The sequence below is a fragment of the Eleginops maclovinus genome, chromosome 2 (genome assembly GCF_036324505.1).
Source record: "Eleginops maclovinus isolate JMC-PN-2008 ecotype Puerto Natales chromosome 2, JC_Emac_rtc_rv5, whole genome shotgun sequence".
In the NCBI taxonomy this organism is placed as follows: domain Eukaryota; kingdom Metazoa; phylum Chordata; class Actinopteri; order Perciformes; family Eleginopidae; genus Eleginops; species Eleginops maclovinus.
Window position 1 is genome coordinate 23,945,073 of NC_086350.1, and position 22,071 is coordinate 23,967,143.

General features: G+C 39.1%; 1 protein-coding gene across 2 annotated transcripts in view; it reads left to right on the plus strand.

Annotated features, from left to right (window-relative positions):
• Positions 1-22,071, plus strand: part of kiaa1549la (KIAA1549-like a) — a 119,874-nt gene that overhangs the window by 49,919 nt on the left and 47,884 nt on the right. For both annotated transcript variants that reach the window (XM_063875162.1, XM_063875154.1), the window contains 6 exons: positions 1,791-1,924; positions 2,715-2,883; positions 12,284-12,343; positions 13,196-13,356; positions 16,153-16,324; positions 20,886-21,046. In XM_063875162.1, coding sequence (XP_063731232.1) covers positions 1,791-1,924; positions 2,715-2,883; positions 12,284-12,343; positions 13,196-13,356; positions 16,153-16,324; positions 20,886-21,046 — 857 coding nt within the window. The remainder of the gene's footprint in view (positions 1-1,790; positions 1,925-2,714; positions 2,884-12,283; positions 12,344-13,195; positions 13,357-16,152; positions 16,325-20,885; positions 21,047-22,071) is intronic.

A 22,071-nucleotide genomic window follows, 5' to 3' on the forward strand; every position in this document is an offset into this window, starting at 1 on the left:
CCTTTCTGGGCCTGTTCATCTCATAAACCATAAATACTCTAGTTATACCAATTCATTATCCACAGCCTAATTTGCATAAGATTACCAACTGGGTCAACGCTGTTTGTGCGTGCAATTTGTAGCAGACTAAGAAATCAGTGAATATGTGAAAGAATCTTATCGCCTTTATTTGGAGATGAAGTATTACGACGTATGAATTTAGGTCACAATATTGTTCCTCTGCTCCTATCTTCGTCCTTTACAGGGGTTTTAAAAAACAGTGGTGGAGACAGGCAAGACAATGGAGGGTGACTGCAATAAAAAGAACTGAGACAACATTAATAACATCCTCTATAATCTGCTGATGGACTCAATATTGTTTACCCTGCCGCCACAGTACGCAATGGCGACGACTATTTTAGTTGTTCTCATTCCAGATAGTGGAGATAATCCTCTTTTCACTGCTGAGGTTTATCGTCAGACCGGAAGCGTCTATCTTTTCTTTCATTAATGCCAAAAACACAGCCCTAGATACAGAGTCCACATACAGCTGGATGATAGGTTGTTGTACAGTTCCTAAATCATTTCTCTTTTCCGTTTCTAGTTGTTCTGACGTCAAGTTTTGTAGCTATGGATAACACATTCTTTAAACTGAAAATAACGATTGTGATATAGGGGAGATTGGGCACATACTGCATGTAACACTTTTTAGATAAACGTAATTTTAAAAGACGCGACACAAAATAAAAAAGCCAATTGCTGTGATCAGTAAATCACATGTGTGTCCTGTCAGTAGGAGGTGCGATTTTGTACAAAATTAAAACAAATTAGGTATGATTTCAGTTTGAATGGAAGCTGTTCATTGTTGCTTTTGAACCAGTCAGTCGGGACAAAAGTAACACAATGTTATACACTTGAATTGCTGATTTTAATTTAAATAACAGCTTCTAGTCTGGTAGTGTCTCAGTCAGTAGGGACTTGTTAGCTGTAGGGTTGCTGGTTCAAGTCCCCGAACATACATAAAATATGGAGTGTGGACTGGTACTTGGAGAGCTTCCAGTTCACCTCCTGGGCCGTGCCCTTGAGAAAGGTACCGCAATGGGGGAGGGGTGCCTTGCTCAAGGGCACCACAGCAGTGCCTAGGAGGTGAACTGGGACCTCTCCAAGTAGCAGTCCACTTTCCATATTCCAAGTCTGTTCGGGGACTTGAACCGGTGACCCTACGATTCCCAGTCCAAGCCCCTACTGACTGGGCCACTGCTGGACACAGACAGTATTAGAAGGATACAGCCATTGATTTGCTTCAAAGGAGAGGTATAAGAATTGTATGTTATTATTTGTTTATACATTGAGTTGGTTTATCCATACATGTATTTTGTCCAAAGTACAACACATGTTTCTTTACAGATAGAATAAGTGATCAATAACAAGGAAATTATACAAAACGATTCGATACATTTCCATACCATATCATTTGTTATGAAACTATTTGATACATACAATACAATACGATTTGATGCGATACAAAACAATACTTTACGAAACAGACGTTTAGCATAACATTACAGTCACTGAAGTAACTTTGCATTTATTTTAAGGATTGAGTAGTGCAATAAGGACTGCTTTTTTTATGCCTTAAATCCGAATGTAGTATTGTAAATTATTCTTCTTGTGAAAAACAAATACATCCACTGCTTAATGCTTAATTAATTCCGTGACCACAAAGTATCGATCAGAGTGGAGTAATTGTCTTTTTTCTGTCTTTTTGTTTTCTTAAATCATAATTAGTTTTTTCCATCTTTCCCCCGCAGTGTTGAGGTTTGTCGGCCCGACAGATAACATCTACTCCTGCAGTTTCGTCCAGATGTTGGAGCAGAGGCTGGAAAACGCATACGACGAGGCTCAGGACAAAGTGCTGGAGACCTACAGCAGGCTCACTGTGGAGGTGGGTTACCAAAGGCTATTCTTAGTACTTAATTCAGATGGCCAAGCCTGTCATATTTGCGTGTTATCAGGCTGATGTGAAGAATAAAGCTCTGCTAACAACTCTGGACACTTACAACAACACATTTTTTACGTACCTGCTACATTGCGACCACTGTTGCTCTGCTTTATTGTTAATTAACACATAAAACGCTAAACATGGCTCTGTAATTATTCAATAAAGGTCAGAATATTCAACAAGTTGGAGGCAAATTGCAATTACGCGGAATATAATGAATTTTATTTCCAGAGACACAATCAAAGCTCTTTCTCCTCTTTTGTGTTTGATCTCGTTCAGCTTCTTTTCCTCCTTTTGTTCTCCCCTGCTTCACTTGTCTAATTTGTCTGTCTCTTTCTATGACTGTCAAGGTACTCTCATGACTGCAGGATACACACACACCATCATAATCATAAAGTAGGTCTCAGCAAGCAGAGGCAGATATAGGCTCCATTCATAATTCATCCTCTGAAATATTAACACTCACGGAGGAACGGGATGGGAATTACTCGTATCATAATCCACTTTACTATGATGACTCAGTCCCATTGTTTTCAGAGCAGGTCTTATCATAAAAAAAGACTTTCATTCAAAGTGTCATGCTGTGTGTGGAGCTCTGGCATGCATTCTTTATAGACATTTGGTATGATAAGATTTGGCATTTCTGTATGGAGGTTAAATTATTCATGCTGTCTCTTTATGTGTTTGCCATAAAAAATAAACAGTTGAATAATCATTCTAATATCGCCCTCAGATCCAGAGTGTGTACCAGGAGCCGGACTCTCCCTCCGTCTCTGTGGTATACGTGGTGAAGAACCAGGATGCCATCCTCAACGGGACCATCTCCAGCGGCCTCCTCAACCAGCTGACCGCAGAGCTGGTTGGATACTTCCTGTTCTACCCCCCTATGGTCATCGCTGAGCGTAAGTACAAGCTTGATGCATATTTAAGATGTTAAGGGACAGCTGTGGGTCTCCATGAAGATGTTAGAATCAGGGATCTCTGCCTTCATCTCTTCTGTGTTGGGAGTCATTCTTTAGATCATGTAGCGTAGGCATGAATTCTTCATTGAAGGTGCCCTGAAACAGTTTTCTTGTAAACAAGGAAATTATATTTTAACATGAAGTGTTTCTCAACAAGATGTGTTACCTGTAAAACTAACAAATTTTGAAGTACAAAGCCTAACCAAGGCCTGCAATGTTTACATCCATGTGCGTTAGCGTAAAGTCTTTCTTTTGGCATAACTTAACAAAGTTCAAGGAGTGGTCAGAAACTTCCCAAAGAAAACATGTTGGGGGTGTGGGGACGGGGAATGCCAAGGCAAAAGTGAATTTTCTATTAACTTTTGTTCTACGTGAGTTGTCACCTGGGCTTGGCTACATCCTGCAGACAGACGGCCTACAGTGTGTCATTAATCAGAATCAGAACTCCTTTATTCCTCCCTGAGAGCTTTTTCTAGTTAAGTATGTAGTTACCATTATGGATTTATCTTCTTTTTGGAGTCTGTTCACAGTCTTATAGGCTTTTAAAACTACAGACTTACTTACAAGTCTCTTTCTTCTTTTTTCGTCACTCCAGTGAAAGAAAACAAAAAAAACTACAGGGCACCTTTGCAGTATATTCTGCAAACATTCTAGTAAATGTGCTCAAAGAAATGACTTTTGGAACTATTTACTACCAAAGTAACAGTTCTCTCTAAATGTTTACTGCATTTTCTAGAACAACCCTTGTCGATTTATTGCCCTTGGCCAAATCCGGCCATTTGTTGACCTCTGACCCAGTCAATTACAGATCTGTAAAGGCATAACAAAGTAAAAAATAAGTATTTCATAAAATATGTTTATATATATTATATATTGACACAGCCATATATAATTCAAAGACAGTTTGGACTACTTCACAGCCATAGCAACCAGGAATCCTGTTTAGAGCTGTTTTTCCTTGAAATATTATAAGACCATCATTTCATGAGTAGGCTATTTATTTAGTACATCTGTTAACTTTAACCCAGGTTTTTAAAGCAAATAAATTAGAAGAGTCAAACTGAATGAAATTGTTAAGTACAACATTCTGTTAACAGAAAAAACTATATTATCTATCTTATAGTAAAATGGTGCTTCCCCCCCACATTTAAATGCCTAGCTGTACAGGTCAAACATCAAACAGTTTTAACGTCTGGAAAGACATGCTTCTCTTTAAACTGAATGCTGTGACCTCCGAAAACAAACTATATTTATTTCAAGTCTATTCAAGACCTTTTCTAGCATTGTCTGACACGGTTAATGATGTCTGTCCAACAAATGAAATTTCAGTCAGAGTTTGATGTGTCTCAAGTCAATCTCAGAGAACAAAATAATGTAATTAGAGACACCGCTGGGCAATTATGATTCATTTGTAATAATCCACAGTTTAACACAAGTATCTTAATAAATATTTCTCGTGTTTGGCCAAACTCTTTGAATCCATACACATTGCCATAATTGTAATAATACTGGCATTTTAAGAGTTGTATGCAGTACATCACAACTTTCTGACTTGACATGATGGTGTCATAAAGGATGTTAACTCGCTGATACTCTCTCCTATAAAGTCAGTATTCCTTTTTGGTGTGGTGAACTTTTGGCTCTTACTCGTCTTGATCATATCAGCTTATTTTCTCCTTTTATTTTTTTCTGCATTGATCAAATTATATCTCTTTAAGGTAAAGACCATACCAGTAGACTTTGATCTGCGGATAGACATTTTTTTTTACCACATAAATCTTTATCTTCACCAACTGTTTGCCAAGGAAATGTGAGGGAGCCATATTTTTGGTAACACATCCCCAACATTGCCCTTGACTTGGAAGCGCAACGAGGATAGAAGCTGAACCCACATACCTGCTCCATTTATTTTTATAAGATTCCCAGCAGCAGAAAAGGAACAAGTGTACAGAGCAGCTCGCTTGAATCAGAAAAAAGTTTTTTACATTCAGAGCTTTATTTTAGTCTTAAAAGGCACCAGAGGTTGGATGTGGGATGGCTGCCAGCAGTGAAGAGCTAGAATATTGACAAAAATGAACTGAGATATTCTGAGCTAGAGGACGGAAATCACCTAACCCAACCTTTGCTGTGTCTCAATCTGCATACTTCTGTAATTCATGTGCCAATCTGAGTGCATAAGTGCAATTAAATGCAAAGTATGGCAAAATACAGTGCACTACGAGTACCCTGATGGTGCAGTCAACATTAAAAGAGTTGAGTGTGGAACACTGCACACTGCCATGGACGTATAAAGAGAATTAGTTAAAGCATCGGAGGTGGGCCCCTTTTCATTCCTTTTGAAAGTTATTCAGTGGCACATCAAGCCAAATATGGACCGAATAGAAGTACAAAATGTACCAGGGTACTTGGGGCCCATAGAGCGTGCAAGCTTTCCTTAAGCCCCACCTCTGATCCACCAGTCTCAGCTAAGTCAAATTAATGGAAAGGGAAAATAACTTTTTGAGCCCTAATGATTTAAAGGTCTCCTATTATGCTATATGTGAACAATATATTGTAGGGCCATATCTATACAAAACATGTCTGTGAAGTGTTTTGCTCAAAATACAGATCCCCTATTGTAGCATGCCCCATACCCCTCTATTTCAGCCATGTTCCTGAAGTGCTGATTCTGTGACTGTAGCTTTAAATTTGAGCTGAGCTGTTATGACGTCATAACCGAAGCAAATCTGGATCAGCTCGTTTGTACCCCCATTTTTAGAGATGTGGGTAAGGAGGAAAATAGAGAGCGTTGTATTTTCTGACACTTTGTGAGTCTACCTACATACCGGGGACACATATTTATGTATAAAAGACATCAAAAAGTGCATTTTGCATAACAGGGGACCTTTAAATAAGGGCTAATCAAGTGTAAGTACTGGGTAACTGATTTACAGCTGTCTCTTTCCCAATTTAAGTCAATGGAGGAAAATACGTTTTGGGTCCAATGACGTCACGGAATGACACGGTATTTGTTGTACCACCCTTTGGCCACTACGAAAATTTGCTTCAACGCCCGGCACCTCCTAGGTCCTTTTGCACACTGCTTGTACTTAAGGAGTAACAGAAGTTGCTTAACCTATAGCTGTTGCAGTTGGACTTGTGAGCACACCACTATACAGATAAAAGTTAGACATGTGAGTCATTATACACATTTCTTCATTTGTTTTAAACGTACCACAATACTGGTGTTCAATAGAAACAACTTTTTAGAATGTTTGGTCTATTGTGCAGTCTGGAATGAGATGCTTCCACGACTGACAACGTTACTAGCTAGCTAACTTGCTAACAGCGGCCATCGTCACTTCCCGTGATAGCATAGCAGCATTGTGCGACTTAAGACACCACTACATAGTGACACTCTGCACAGTGTTCACAGTTTATTACATGGTAGGTTACTATGGAAATTGTACAAATTGAGACAAAGCACGAGAGTATCCCCTGTGAAAACGCTGCTGCTGCTCATTATTTTTCTTACTACAGAGATGGACATTACAGAGAACTCTCTTCCTGCTAATTTAATATTCAGTCATTGCCTAAGTGTGCTGCTGGGCTGAGACTGAGTTCCACAGCCATGTGTAGGGTGCCTTTAACAGTCCTGGCTACTGAGAACCATTGGGTCCACTTCAGGGCATTGAATGATTCATGATTTAGCGTATGTTTCCCCCGAGGGGAATAGAGGGTTACTATATGTTGTTTTGGGTAAAGAACGATGTCAGACTATATCATGGTTTTCAGAGCAGAAAGGACTTCAGATTTGAACTTGTCTCCTAGAAAATACATTAAAATATAATGCTTAATAACATAAACATAGCTGTGGTCTGGCCTATTTTCACCCACATCCTTTGCTACATTGGGAGTAATAGTAAGATGTTAGGGTGGTTGGTTGGGTTATAAAAAACTGCATTTTGACACCAAAGACTGAGATTCTCATCTCTGTATTAAGGTTTGGCTACTACAGCTATTGATAAAAGCTGCTTGAATGCCTTAAATCATGCGTGCTCATGCTGTCACAGATAATTATCACACAAGTGACACAGTTCTTCTCAGCTCTACACAGCTTTTTACCTCATTTTAGGTATTGTTTGGGTGTGCTAATATGCAACTTACCGGTTTCATTGGCTGCTCTTGTCAACCTTGTTTTCCTGCAGCAGTAGGTCGCAGTTGTATAGCATTAGTGTAGATAGCAGGCATTGCATGCTATCTACCCAGAACCAAATATCCAACAGACAAAGTTAGGGTTGAGCAGATGGGCGTACTGGAGCAGCTAATGAGCCAGACGTTTTTCTTAGGAGTTGGTGGAGACCCAAAAAGAGAATGAGAATGGATGTGATACTGCTACTCAATTTCTACTGAAATAGCCAAGACAATAGGGTCTTAAAGGTCACTTATTATGCAAAATCTACTTTTTCATGCTATTTATACATATATATATATATATATATATATATATACAGTATATATATATATATATATATATATATATATACTGTATATATATATATATATATATATACAGTATATATATATATATATATACAGTATATATATATATATACTGTATATATATATATATATATATATATATACTGTATATATATATATATATACAGTATATATATATATATACAGTATATATATATATATATATATACTGTATATATATATATATATATATGTCCCTTCTTTGTTAAGAGATTCTGAAACGTTCAGTAAATAAGATTGTCTCTCTTTTTGTCTCAAAGTGAGCGGATCAGATGTTTTTTTTTAGTTAGCCAAAAAAACAATCAACTTAACACCCTCCCAACTTTTGTCCTGAATCTCCTCCTAGAGCACCATTGTGTTTTTTTCTACCAATCACTTCACAGAGGGGCGTGGCAAGCAGCAGCTCATTAGCATTTAAAGCTACAGACACAGAATCAGTACTTTTGTAACGGGGCTTAAACAGAAGGATTTATGGCATGCTACAATGATCTCTTTGGTGTGTCAGCCAAACACTTCAGAGACATGTTCTGTATATATCTGAAACCTTTAATGTATTGTTGAAAAACAGTATAATAGGGGACCTTTAAACAACACTCTAGATGAATGCTAGTGTTGGCTATGTCTGCTGAATGCTTTTATAGACAAACTGTTCTTTTCGAGTTGATTGATATGTTCAGTTTTTTAGGAAAAGATAATTTTGGTTTTGGTTAAATATTTAAAAGTCAGTGCAATTCATCTTGTGCTTCAGTTCCAAAAAGATGTTCCTCCCTTAGCTATACCAAGTTATGAGTTGAGTGAAATAAAGTTGGTAATCATGCTGTAGAATCTTCTGAATTAAGTTGACAGAGAATACTTTACAGATTAATGTTCAATTACATTTCCTCATTTATGTTTGTAAAAATGTAACCAATTTAAGGAGGTGGATGTTTTTCTGGAATACTTTATATTGGCAAAACGCACAGTAGGTATAATCCAAATGAGGTCATTTTGTGTTCTTTATTTCATTTGTCAAATAACCACCCTGTCTGTCAAGTATCAGCTGGATTAAAAACACGTAATAGACTTTAATTACAGTAAACATTAATTACAGCAGCAGTACACACAGACATTGTTTGTGTTTTATTTAACTCCAAATACTTAAAATGTAAAAAAACAACTGTAGTTCCCGAAGAAGAGCACATGAGATCTGTTTGTATTCCACTCCAGCCTCTGAAGCCATCTGTGAGATTTTAAAAGGGCAAACAGCTGTACAGCTCCTCTCATCTGAATCATGCCCCTGGCGATCTGTAGCCCGTGTCCCCTGAACGCGCTAATTTTAGCCTGGTGAGATTAGATTAGTATCTATTTGTGCGTACCCTAAACACCCGACGGGCTAAGACATCACACTTCACATGGGCACATCCAAACCCACTTGGCATCTCCATGGAAACCCTGTCCGTTCTTTTAAAGACAGCTTACTTTTTCCATCATTGGCCAAGGTGCCATCAAAACTGGTGGGTTTTCAGTCTGAGATGGAAAATGTGAAGACTTTCTGTGCTAGTTCCACCATTTTGGAACCAGGATAGCTGTTGGGCATATTGACCTTTCCTATCTGTACGAGTCAAAGCGGGCATCTTCCTTCAAGTCTACAGCATTTGCAAGAAAGACAGTACATTACATTGGATTAAGCTGACGGTTTTATCCCAAAAAGAGACTGCAGGGGCTGGAAACTGAACCCCTGAACCCCTGACTCCCTAAGTCACATCCCCCACACTATTAACATCAACTATAAGTATGAATAAGCCTGGGGATAAGTGGGAAGGGTATGGAAGTCAGGAAGTATTGAGAGAGCACTTTCTTCTTCGTCTTTTCATGGCGTTTGTGGACAGTAAAACAAATGTAGAATAACGTCTACTCTTAAAACCGGTCATAGTGCATTCACTTAGTATTCGATTTCTACCAGAGCTTCTTCTATTTCTCCCCTTACGCTGCCGCAGTAATGATAGGAATGTGCTGGATTTGTCGGCCCATTGAACTGATTCTCTAAAGGGCACCTTATGCGTCTGAAGCTTCACACTCCAGTGCTGTTCGTCTTAAGTATTTATGTGAGCTTGTTGTGGAGCTCGGTGAATGTAAATGTGAAGGAGCATCAGGAATGCGGCAGCAGACAGTCTGTTCTGAGCAGAAACACTCGCCGCTATTTACAACGCAACACCATTGACTCGAGCTGAACACATCTCTCGGCAGACAGCCAGCTCGGAGGAGTCAGGTGGAGACAGATGGTGAACCGGGCAGATGGGAGATAAGAGGAGAGAGGTGGAAGGATGAGCAGGACACAGAAAGAGGCTGACGGAATGAGAGAAGGATGATGGGTAGAGGAAGACGGGAGGAGTCAGTCGGCTGGACGGAAGGGAACAGGCATTTTGGGAAATAAATAGGCTGACACGTAAACAGGTAGAGGATCAGGGTCTGACAGCTGGAGTGGATGGAGAGGGGAAGTAGACATCGAGGGATAAAAATAAAGGTTATATAAAAGAAGGGGTTCATTATATTTGAACCTCCGTGCCAAGGGCCAATTAACCTGCCTTCCTCTGCAGAACTGTTGCCGGGCAAACAGACATGGGATCCCTTCAAAACTTAAAAAAAAAAAATCTCATAGTATATAAATCATGACAAGTTAAAAACACTACTTACTTTTCTCCGTAATACTTATCTATTTGTTATCAAAGAAGTACAATTATTTTAATTTAGTTTTGCTTTCATTTATTTTATTTTATTTTACAAATGTGTGCCTGCTTCTTTTATTTATCCTATACTAACTGAAGGATTTATACTTTCAAATATTTGGCATTCTATTCATTTCTTTGTAAAATATCTGTGGATGCTGTCGAACAAAACAATATAAGATCTTTGTTCAGTGCAAAAATAGATTCATGAGTTGAATCCAACTTTTTCAGCACATCTGGATTTGTTTTGTCTAACTGTCACGTCCTAAATGCCTTCACTAAAGAAGAAAATGCTAACTTTAATTATTTTACAGACTGTCCTCAAATATGTTTCTTTTATACTGGGGATCACTAAAGGATCAGCTTTGGTCTATTTGAATTTGTCAAAGTCTTGGGGTCCTGGTCATTTCTTAACTGTACATGATTTTTCATTGTTTATGTATACTCAATATTATTCCTGATTTTTCTTTTCTTATCACTAACTTTTTTAGTAAAATGAGGAATAGGGAGACACAGTCAATAGCTAACTCCATACGTGTGTTGATCGGTTGCTGTGTCAGTGTCCTTGAACAAGGCACAACTTGGGTGCCCCCTCACTCTGACACCTCTCCTGTGTGCAAGTTTGTATGACAGGCTTAGTGTCTGTGTGTTTGAACTGTTAATGTGTATAGCAACAACATACTGTGCTTTAAGTATATTATTCATCAGTCTGTTATCGTCCAGATCACCTGCAGAAGGGCTGCACTGAACCTCTCTTACAGCCTACTTGACTCTTGTGTTTTACCTAAAGGTAGTGTGTCTGCCCTTTTTCATCGTCCGTGGTAGGAGAAGCACAGTCAAAGAATCTAAATGCGGTCATAGCTCAGTTTTAAAATCCTCCCACACGATCCAGCATGTCCTGCCTGCTGACAGGCTGTCAGCTGTAGTCAGTCACAGAGCTCGGCAGCAGAGGAGCTACCAGCCTCCGGTTCAACACTAGTTTAGCCGTCGCACTCAGAGAGGGAAAGCACTGGAACACTGAGGAGAAACCAGGCGTGCTGCCCTCCATTTCCATCAGCCCTCTGTTTCCATTCCAGTTATTTTTGCAGTAAGGTATTTTTACAACAAGACTCACTTTGTTGTAATTTACAGCCTGCTGTGCTGTTATCATGCCTTGTTCTGTTTAATTATGCTAATTATAGACTTGGATGTTTCTATAACAATTTAGATTTAGTTGGGGATTTACTCAAACAGGACATATTATGCTAATTTTAAGAATAATATTTGCATTTTCTGCCTCTACTGTGACATGTCTCCATGCTTTAATGTTCAAACAGCTCTTTATTGTTCTCATACTGCCTTTGCTGCAGCACCTCTGCACCTCCTCTTTTCCACAGCCCAATCTGCTCTGATTGGTTAGCTGGTTATAATTTGGTCAACCGCTTAGATATGTCCCGCCCCTTAGTCTATCGCCTATCAGAGTTACATAGTGATGTCATTATGTCACTGAAGTAAACAAAGAAGTCCAATAGAAGCGTTTCAGGCAGGGGGGTGGGAGTGTGGGGCCCCTTTTTAAAGTGTTTCTTAATTATGTGGATGTCAACTTGCTAATTCAGGGTAGTTCAACAATGAATGCCCAACAATGTGACATTTAAAGCATGTTTGTACCTTTGCATGTTGACAGACACAATATTAAATAATGTAGTTGTTTTCAAAAGAGGATTATTATTAATAAAGTCAGTTATTGCATTAGTAATCAAAGGAGGATCACAGAAGCCTAAATATGTCTGAATCGGTTGAAGAAATAGACATTTTAAAAGTATTACAGTCAAACTCATAAATGGTGTAGGACAGGTATTTTATATGTATTTTGAGTAGTTTGAAGTCATGTCAAACAATATGAGGCTATCATCTGTCTAGAACTTTGACTGTCTATGGGTTCAAATAAAACAATAATTTAGGCACACAGCAAACATACAAAATAAAATACTTTCTTCTCAAAATTGTGTTACTATTTGGAAAGTGCTGAGTAGGAAGTATATGTGTGCATTAGCCTGTTTCCCAAAATGAATGTTCTGTTAAAAAAGTTTTAAATTAGGTTCTCTGATACTTTAACTTTCTCTTTCTCTCTGCAGCCCTCGAATACCATAATCTCAACACGTCGACTGCAACCAAGAACTATTGGGTGATAACAGGTAAATTGCTCTCGCTCAATATGCTTTATGTGTTCCCCCGCCATGATACCAGCCCCCCCCCCCCCCCCCCCCCCCCCCCCCCCCCACACACACACACACACAGTGCTGCTGGGTGATCAACAGTAATCAAGATCTGAATCGATCGGACCAAACAGCAGTTAGTTAAAAGCCCTGGTGCTCGCTGTTGTGCAATTCAGCATAATAGTATTGGCTCTCTCATTTTCTGTTCCTGCCACCCACCCCGTCTGAACAAATCCTCCCCTTCCCAATCCCTCCCACCCCCTGCGCTCTCGGTGCTCAGTGTCTTTAGCTTCTCTGTTCCTGGGAAAAACCTATTGATGTATAATTCACAGCTTCCTGACTGGGGCACAGGGGGAGATCACTTCACATCACATCACAGCTGGGTGTGAAGGATGCTGATGTGTGTGTGTGTGTGTGTGTGTGTGTGTGTGTGTGTGTCCACTGATCCATCTCACTTACTTTAGCCTCTAGTAAGAGACACACTCAGGAGAAAGATTGATGCAAGCACCTATGGGTGTGTTTGTATATTTGTGTTTGTGTCTGTGTGTTTGAGGTGGAGCCACACAGTGTGTCGCTATAACGGAAGTTCCCCCTGCTTTAGAATGAAAAAAATCACCCATTCCTCTTTAATATGTCATCTGCTTTATTTAGTTTGTTCTCCTCTATATCAATACCACAAATGTCTCTCTTTATATATTTTCTCACTTCCCTCCTCCCTCCCTCTGCTCCTATCCTACCTCATGTTGTCAATCACTCCATACTATGCCTTTTGGTTCCATCCTGAACACCTCTTTACCTCCTAAAACGTTTCCATCTTATCTCTACTCGCAGTGATCCAGGATGTAGACAGCTCCTCTCTGGAGGCCAACTACCAGAGCTTTGCCAGTCTGATGGAGCAGCGGCTGGCCGAGCTCTTCCTGGTGGCCGGGAGGCAGGGCACTCGGGCGGCACGATCCCGGAGGGCGACCTCTGTAGGGAGCTACACCGTACAGGTGGGTGGGGATGAGATTTCAGTCTGTCATTGAGCTCTGTCATTCGTCCAGTGATTATGCATTTTCGTAGGCCAGCCCAGAAGAAGTTTAGAATATTGCAGAAAATGATCTCACTCAAAAACATGTTTATAAAACTTACATGTTTGTTCAGCAGAATAATCTCTAAATATTAACACCACTTCACCATTTATTTTAAGGTTGAATGCTATCGTCAGAAGCAAAAAGCTAACGTTAAGCTATTAACAAACTACATGAGTGGGCATCACCACTGCTAAGCTAATGGCGGCTAATATTTGACATGATGATGTTTAGTAGTCTCATTCACCCACTTGTTAGCAACCGCTGTTGCACATTGAAGCTTTAGACATTCAACAGTGAGGTATTTACTGAAGCTTTTTATATTTTCGTAGGAGAAAACGTGAACATCTCTTCAGCGTGTGATAACAGCAGACCTTATTTTAGACATCTAAATAAAGGGTTTAGGACTCATTCCTGCACCTATATAATGTCTGTATTACCAGTTAGAGTTTGTTTATAATTGTAGGTTTATTTGCCTTTAAAAGAATCAGTTTGCACATTTCAACCCATCTCTGCTAACTGTATCTATACTTACTTACAGTTTTAGTTTATGATATGCACTCAGCTGCTTTTTTCCCTCTTCGCTAAATGCTAATGTCAGCATAGCATGGTCACAATGATTATGTCAACATGCTGATGTAGCAGGTGTAGTGTTTGCCACACCATGTTCACAAGCTTACACACATGAGATTTATATATACAGTATATATAAATATACTGTATGTACAATTGTGAGTTTGTGAACTAAATTCATGTGAGTGTCATTATATTTGCACCAAGTTGGTCCAAGCTAATTCAAACAAAGTCATTTATATTTCTAAAAGATTTTTTGGCCAGTTCTAACGTGTATTAGAGAGTGACATTGTGGAAATTGTCGAGAAAGAGGGGATTAAACACATTAAGGGACCGCAAGCCGGATTCAAACCTGCGTCACCCGCATCAGGGACCGGCTCACAGTACATGAGCCGACAGCTCTTAATACCAGTACATTTCAAACCTAAAATCTTACCAAGACCCTGAAATGTGTCCTCTGTGGATCTTAAATGTACCATATAGCTTGTGCCCAGCCACAAAATGTCCTGCTGGTGCTAGATATAAAACATTTAAAAAAAAAAAAACGCTTTCAGCCTCTAAATATCAGATTTCATGGCAACCATCCAATAAGTGTCGAGAGGTTTTAGTGTGGGACAAAATGGTGGACATACTGACATATAGTCAGTGCTATCCCGCTGCTGGCAGGGCTCCTGGATATACAGCAGGGCATATAACACTGAGCCATAAGTACTGGTCTGGAGGTCAGGGCACATCCCGGACAGCTCCACATTCAGCACCTTGGACAGCTCCCTCCTGTCAGTAGTTAGCAGGCTCAGCTTTTGATCATCTGTTCTTAATATGTAGAAAATATTGTTAATTGTTTTATAATTGAATAATCACTAAGAACAAACATTAAACTGAATATTTGTGTGCTTTAAGTAACATAAGATAAGATGGTCCCTTTTAAATATCCCTTCATGGAAATGCAGGTGTTATACTTTGAATTGGTTTTCATGATGGTTGTTCCAATTTAGAATTAAATAAAAGTTACATTTAAAAAAATAATAATGATGAAGTGTTGGAAAAACAAAATTGGATGGAATGAATTTGGACTTTTTAAAATTGTCACATACATTTTTCATTATTTAAAGGCCCAACAAATAATAGATTCTTCCATACTTAAAATAAATGAGCACATGTGATGATTGCATCCAGTAATTGGAGCAAACTCATCAGACTTGATTTAAAGTTCCTTTAAATGCATCGACATAAGAACTCTTAGACCTGTCACTGCTTACCATCGTAATCTCACATTTCAAAATGAATAAATGGCAGAATAATGAATGATGATTAGGCAGATATGTTTGTAATATGTGCTTAACATGTGTCAAGCCAAGAAAAACTAATGCTACAGCATACTTTGGAAAATAACACATATGTGATTTGATTGTAGTGCTCTAAGAGGATGTGTCTATTTAGAATAAGGGGATGTTAACATTATATTGAGATGTTATGGTGGTATTCATCAGTACAGCAGTGCATAGTTTGTCTGTCGACTCCCTACCCATTGTTCCATATTGTTCAAATTAACGATCCCTGGCTTTATGCCTGCACACCCTCCAGGTTTTATGGGATGTCACAGATGACCAGTTTTATGGCTGCAGAAGACAGAGACACGGAGTGTATGTGTGTATGTGTGTGTGTTTGTGTGTGTGTGTGTGTGTGTGTGTGTATGTGTGTGTGTGTGTGTGTGTATGTGTGTGTGTGTGTGTGTGTGTGTGTGGGGGGGGGGGGATGTAGAGAAGGGAGAAATCATCCAAAATTAAATTACAGCACTTGATTAAAACATTGTGATGTGTTCTCCCAAAAAAAAAAAAAAAGATGTGATGAGAAGAAATTGAGATTCCAAGTGACTCAGTTATCCTCGAGTATCTTCCCCAAGTGCAGTTATCTCTCAGCAAGTGATCAAAGCTGAATCAGGGTTTCGATTGGGCAACCGTGGATAACCTATTTTTAATATGTTGGGCGGAAGAGATTAAGGGCTGTATATTAAATCTGGCTTCAGATGATATGTTGTATAAAATATGTCTAAGACTTTTGAGCAGATTAGTCTCCTTCGTAAGAATAACTTTTGTTTGATTGAATGTCTTTTTCAGATTGAGATATTAAAATGTTCTCCTACAGATGGTGAGCATGCGTCGTCTGCCCGGTCCCAAGAACCCGGCCGAGATGACCTACTACGCCCAGCTGAACGGAGCCCCCATCACTGGCTTCAACGCCGCCAAGACCCTCAGCAGCCTGGACTCCCAGACCATGGCTCTGACCCTGGGATACTTCGTACAAGTGCAGGCTGAACGTAAGCTCGCTACGTTACATTATTGATATGAGATTCAATGTTATTGTGATTGCACAGAGAGAAGGAAATGCAGTTTCAACCAGGAAGTGCAAATAGTAGATGAATTTCAGACGAGGTTACAGTTTATTCGAAATACATGAAAGGACTTTACATTTCATTTAGCTTTTATCCAAGGCGACTTACAATAAGTGCATTCAACCTTGAAGAAACAAACCTTAAAGGTCCCGTATTATACTATATTTAAACAATATATTGTAGTGCCATATCTATACATGCATGTGTTTTGATCAAAGGCCAGGCCCAACAGACACACTGCAAATACCCTTTTTTTTTTCATACTCAGTGTGTGTTGTTTAAAGTAAGGCCCCTGCAAACTCACCAAGAAAAGCACATGGTTCAAAATTGTTTACATCCTTTTGGGTTAAGGGTAGACTTTCAAGTGTTCCCCAAATGTCAGTGTTCATGAAAAACATCTCTTTGTAGCCTCCTAGCAACTGGAGTCATGGGGACATCCATGGCATTATGCTGAAGTAATAGCAGGGGTTAAAGTGGGATTTGGCATGTAAAGAAGAAGAATGGTAAATTGACTGCACTTATCCAGTCTTTATGACCCCTAGATAAAAGTCAGCATTCAGCCATTCACACAGACCCAGAGAGCCATACAACTCTTTGTATACTCAGTACAAATGATGAACCAGCACCTCTCCAGCTACCAGTCCACATAGTTCCTTTTTTTTTTTGGTCTCTACTGGGACCCGAATCATTGAACGTCCACAAACTTTGGTGGCCCTGAAGTGCAAGTCGAAACGACATTTCAGAAAACACTATAACATTTCATAAAACACAACGACATTTCAAAAAACGCTTCAAAATGTAGCACTGTCAAATAAACAATCACAGCAGTGTTTCGCCCGCTAGCTCGGTCCAATCACAAACAAGGAGTGTTTCTTCTTTGAAATTTTGTCTTGTTTTTTGGAATGTTGTTGGTTTTTAAATGTTGTGTTTTGTGAAATGTTGTTTTGACTTGCACTTCAGGGCCACCATAACTAACAGCCATTCCCCGAAACAATCTTTTTGTAGAAGCATTTTCGGCTGCAGTTTCCTGGGGATCCCACAGGATAGACACAATCAAATATATTACATGTATAAATCTACTCTGGACATACTTGGCAGCGTCTTGGTACCAAACCATTTCAAATAAAGGGACCACATACAGTGGGGCAAAAAAGTATTTAGTCAGCCACCAATTGTGCAAGTTCTCCCATTTAAAAAGATGAGAGAGGCCTGTAATTTTTATCATAGGTACACTTCAACTATGAGAGACAGAATGAGAAAAAAAAATCCAGAAAATCACATTGTAGGATTTTTAATGAATTTATTTCAAATGATTGTGGAAAATAAGTATTTGGTCAATAACAAAAGTTCATCTCAATACTTTGTTATATACCCTTTGTTGGCAATGACAGAGGTCAAACGTTTTCTGTAAGTCTTCACAAGGTTTTCACACACTGTTGCTGGTATTTTGGCCGATTCCTCCATGCAGATCTCCTCTAAAGCAGTGATGTTTTGGGGCTGTCGCTAGGTAACACAGACTTTCAACTCCCTCCAAAGATTTTCTATGGGGTTGAGATCTGGAGACTGGCTAGGCCACTCCAGGACCTTGAAATGCTTCTTACGAAGCCACTCCTTCGTTGCCCTGGCGGTGTGTTTGGGATCATTGTCATGCTGAAAGACCCAGCCACGCTTCATCTTCAGTGCCCTTGCTGATGGAAGGAGGTTTTCACTCAAAATCTCACGATACATGGCCCCATTCATTCTTTCCTTTACACGGATCAGTCGTCCTGGTCCCTTTGCAGAAAAACAGCCCCAAAGCATGATGTTTCCACCCCCATGCTTCACAGTAGGTATGGTGTTCTTTGGATGCAACTCTGCATTCTTTCTCCTCCAAACACGACGAGTTGAGTTTTTACCAAAAAGTTCTATTTTGGTTTCATCTGACCGTATGACATTCTCCCAATCCTCTTCTGGATCATCCAAATGCCCTCTAGCAAACTTCAGACGGGCCTGGACATGTACTGGCTTAAGCAGGGGGACACGTCTGGAACTGCAGGATTTAAGTCCCTGGCGGCGTAGTGTGTAACTGATGCTAGCCTCTGTTACTTTGGTCCCAGCTCTCTGCAGGTCATTCACTAGGTCCCCCCGTGTGGTTCTGGGATTTTTGCTCACCGTTCTTGTGATCATTTTGACCCCACGGGGTGAGATCTTGCGTGGAGCCCCAGATGGAGGGAGATTAGCAGTGGTCTTGTATGTCTTCCATTTTCTAATAATTGCTCCCACAGTTGATTTCTTCACACCAAGCTGCTTACCTATTGCAGATTCAGTTTTCCCAGCCTGGTGCAGGTCAACAATTTTGTCTCTGGTCTCCTTTGACAGCTCTTTGGTCTTGGCCATAGTGGAGTTTGGAGTATGACTGTTTGAGGTTGTGGACAGGTGTCTTTTATACTGATAACGAGTTCAAAAAGGTGCCATTAATACAGGTAACGAGTGGAGGACAGAGGAGCCTCTTAAAGAAGAAGTTACAGGTCTGTGAGAGCCAGAAATCTTGCTTGTTTGTAGGTGACCAAATACTTATTTTACCGAGGAATTTACCAATTAATTCTTTAAAAATCCTACAATGTGATTTCCTGGATTTTTTTTTCTCATTTTGTCTCTCATAGTTGAGGTATACCTATGATAAAAATTACAGGCCTCTCTCATCTTTTTAAATGGGAGAACTTGCACAATTGGTGGCTGACTAAATACTTTTTTGCCCCACTGTATAACTGTAACATACCACAACTACCTCTAAGTCCTCCAAAAGACTAACAGTGGAACAGTAATAATATACCCAGTATGTTTGAATCACGCAAATATCCCACTGTAAATTAAATTATTAACTGTATCTACATTGAATGTTTAAGGCTCCCAGTCAGTGTGTGAGCTGGTCTGTGTTAGATAAGAACCAGCTGGACATATTTTCTCAGAAAAATAGAGGCAACACCAGTTCTCAGCTAAGAAAATATTCAACACAACCTCCTGTAAACAACCAATGATCCTTTTTACTGAGCCTTGAAGTGAGATGGAATCAATCTTCTCATCTCCCCGTAGAAAAGAGGATAAACTCCTCTGACAATACATCCAAGTCCTATTTCTGGTTTAGCATAGCTAACTGACATTGAAATGCAAAATCAAATTACACACACAATTCCCATTTGTCCATGTACTTGCTGATTTATTCCTGCTATAGAAACAGTTAGCATAAAATAAGACTATTTTCTGTTTGCCTTTGCATTTTTACAGACACATTTCTTTGCATTTAGCTTTTATGCAAATGGTTACAAACCTATATATTGGATGCACAGTTTACTCACAGAGCACGCTTCTTATTCTTCTTAAAGACATACCAAAATCATTCTCTTTTTTTCCTCTTTAAGATAAATTCAGGGGATTGTAATTGTGTTTATTTTTTGGGTAGATGTTCAAACCGTAGCTGCTGATGGGGACGGAGTGTTCCCTCTCACCTTTCATCAGATCTATAATTAAGAAACTGGAGAGATGCCAACGACCATCAGAGCCTCTCACAGCACAGTGTTCAGCCTGCAGCTGATCTTATAAAACGTATTTACTTTGCCTTCACAGGCTCAGTGCAAACAGACTGCATTCATAATGTAGATCAAAACACATCTCTTTGGCAAACTGCTCAGAAAGGTTAGTTATGAGGAGGACATTGATGTGAACATCTTTAGGTTCAAAAAAGTATTTTTAAGGTATTACTTTGAAACACGTCTCGATGTGGATCTCAAAACCACAAAGGTGTTTACTTTCATTACTTTTGTTCATTTATAATGCATTGTTTGTACACTTTAAATTAACATATTAGGGAAGTGCTCTTACCAGTCTTTGCTTTTTCTGTAGTTGGATTAGAAGTTTTCCGGCTGAATTTGAAGCTACAGCCAGGAAATGGTTAGCCTAGCTTAGCATAAGAAATCGAGATAAACGGTTAGTATGACTCTCTTTAACGAAATCTACCTACCAACAAACAACACAAACGACGGTAGGATGGAATAAATATCGCAATCAAGAATATGACAATGTATTATAAAATGTTTCATATCGATATCTAAAGGAACCGTAGCAAATGGACAATAAAACACTTAAATACTGTGCTAATTTTCTTACTTGAAAACACATTTAGTTTTTCTTACATTAGATGTTTGAGAAGAACCTCCTCCCTTATGAAGAACAAATTACTGGATGTGAATTTCAACTAAAAATGGCACTGTCCTTTTCTGCCATACTGTGTGTTATACTTGATTAATGGTCAGATCAGGCTTTAGTTTTTTTCTCCTGCAGGCTCCATTTTAGGCTGTACAACTGTAAAAAAGATAGAAATTAAAGGTGTTTATTTCTGCTTGTCTTGTCCCTTCAAATGGTGTGCTTTGTACTTACTGGCAGTTCATTAAGTAGCTTAACTGCTCAACGCATACTTTAATACTGAACATTTTTATATTTTTCTTTGCAGCTGTGGTGAAAACACCGCCCAGCAACCTGTGGATTATGGCCGTTCTGACACCCCTCTTTCTGCTGATGGTGGTTATCGTCATGGTGTCCTTCATCATTTGTAAGAGGAACCGGGTCATCTTCAAAAGTGGCCCCTTCAGGAACTTCAAAACCCGCTCCAAGGTAAGAGTTCATCAAAACTAGTCATCCATCTTTATCCATTTCTTCTCATTTGGTTTCATGTCTATTTCCTTTCTCCTCTTTTTTTTCATATTCTCTTTTCATTTACCAATTATTAATAATAATCAGCTGTTGCATCACTCTTAGTGAGTAAAGTCTCACCCCATTATGATCCAACAACACTGCTTCACCTTAAAGGGGAACTACACCCATTTTAAAATGAATGTTCTTTTTAAATGGTAACAAAACAATACAATCAGAATACTTTAAATATCTCGGGGGAAATGTGACTGTTGCTGTATTTTAGAATAAAATAGGTAAAAGATTCAAAAATAAAATAAAATAATAAGAATATTTATTAACATAAGAAGGTAAAGTAAGACACAATAGATGATTCAAATAAGAATGTATTAACAAATATATAATTCAAATTTCCAATGAAAGATATTTTGAAATCAAATCAAAATCCTAATGTGCACACTCATTGTATTATGTAAGAAAATCAGGTGGAGTAACTTTAAGACTATAGTTGATGACATCACAAGTTCGACACCTGATCTGATTTCTGATCTTCACGAGACAGAAGCTCCTTTTCATAAATATTGATGGAATTTTCCTCTGCCATGGACTAACTTATTGGAATTCCTTCAGAGTAGCCTAGTTCGCTTTAACATGTCCCAAAAGCCAATCCTACATAGAAATGTTATCAAATGAACAGAACCGGGTTTTGAATGGCGACACATCACGCAGTTGTGTCTTCAGTTCAGAAAAATGTAATCCTGTATGTTCAGTCTTGTTTTTCTCACTGCCCAATCACCCATGGTCATTGCTAATCACGCTTGCTTTGAAGTCTAATCGGCTGAAAAACAATGGGCTGGGCTCAGTGTACTGGAAGTGAACCTTGGGGTAATGTTGGCCCTTTCACGATAATGGCGTTCACACTGCATCGACTTATTAGACATTAGAAACAAATCAATCACTTGGAATGAGCATGTGTCAAAGAGATTGCCACCAGCTGCTGTGGTCAG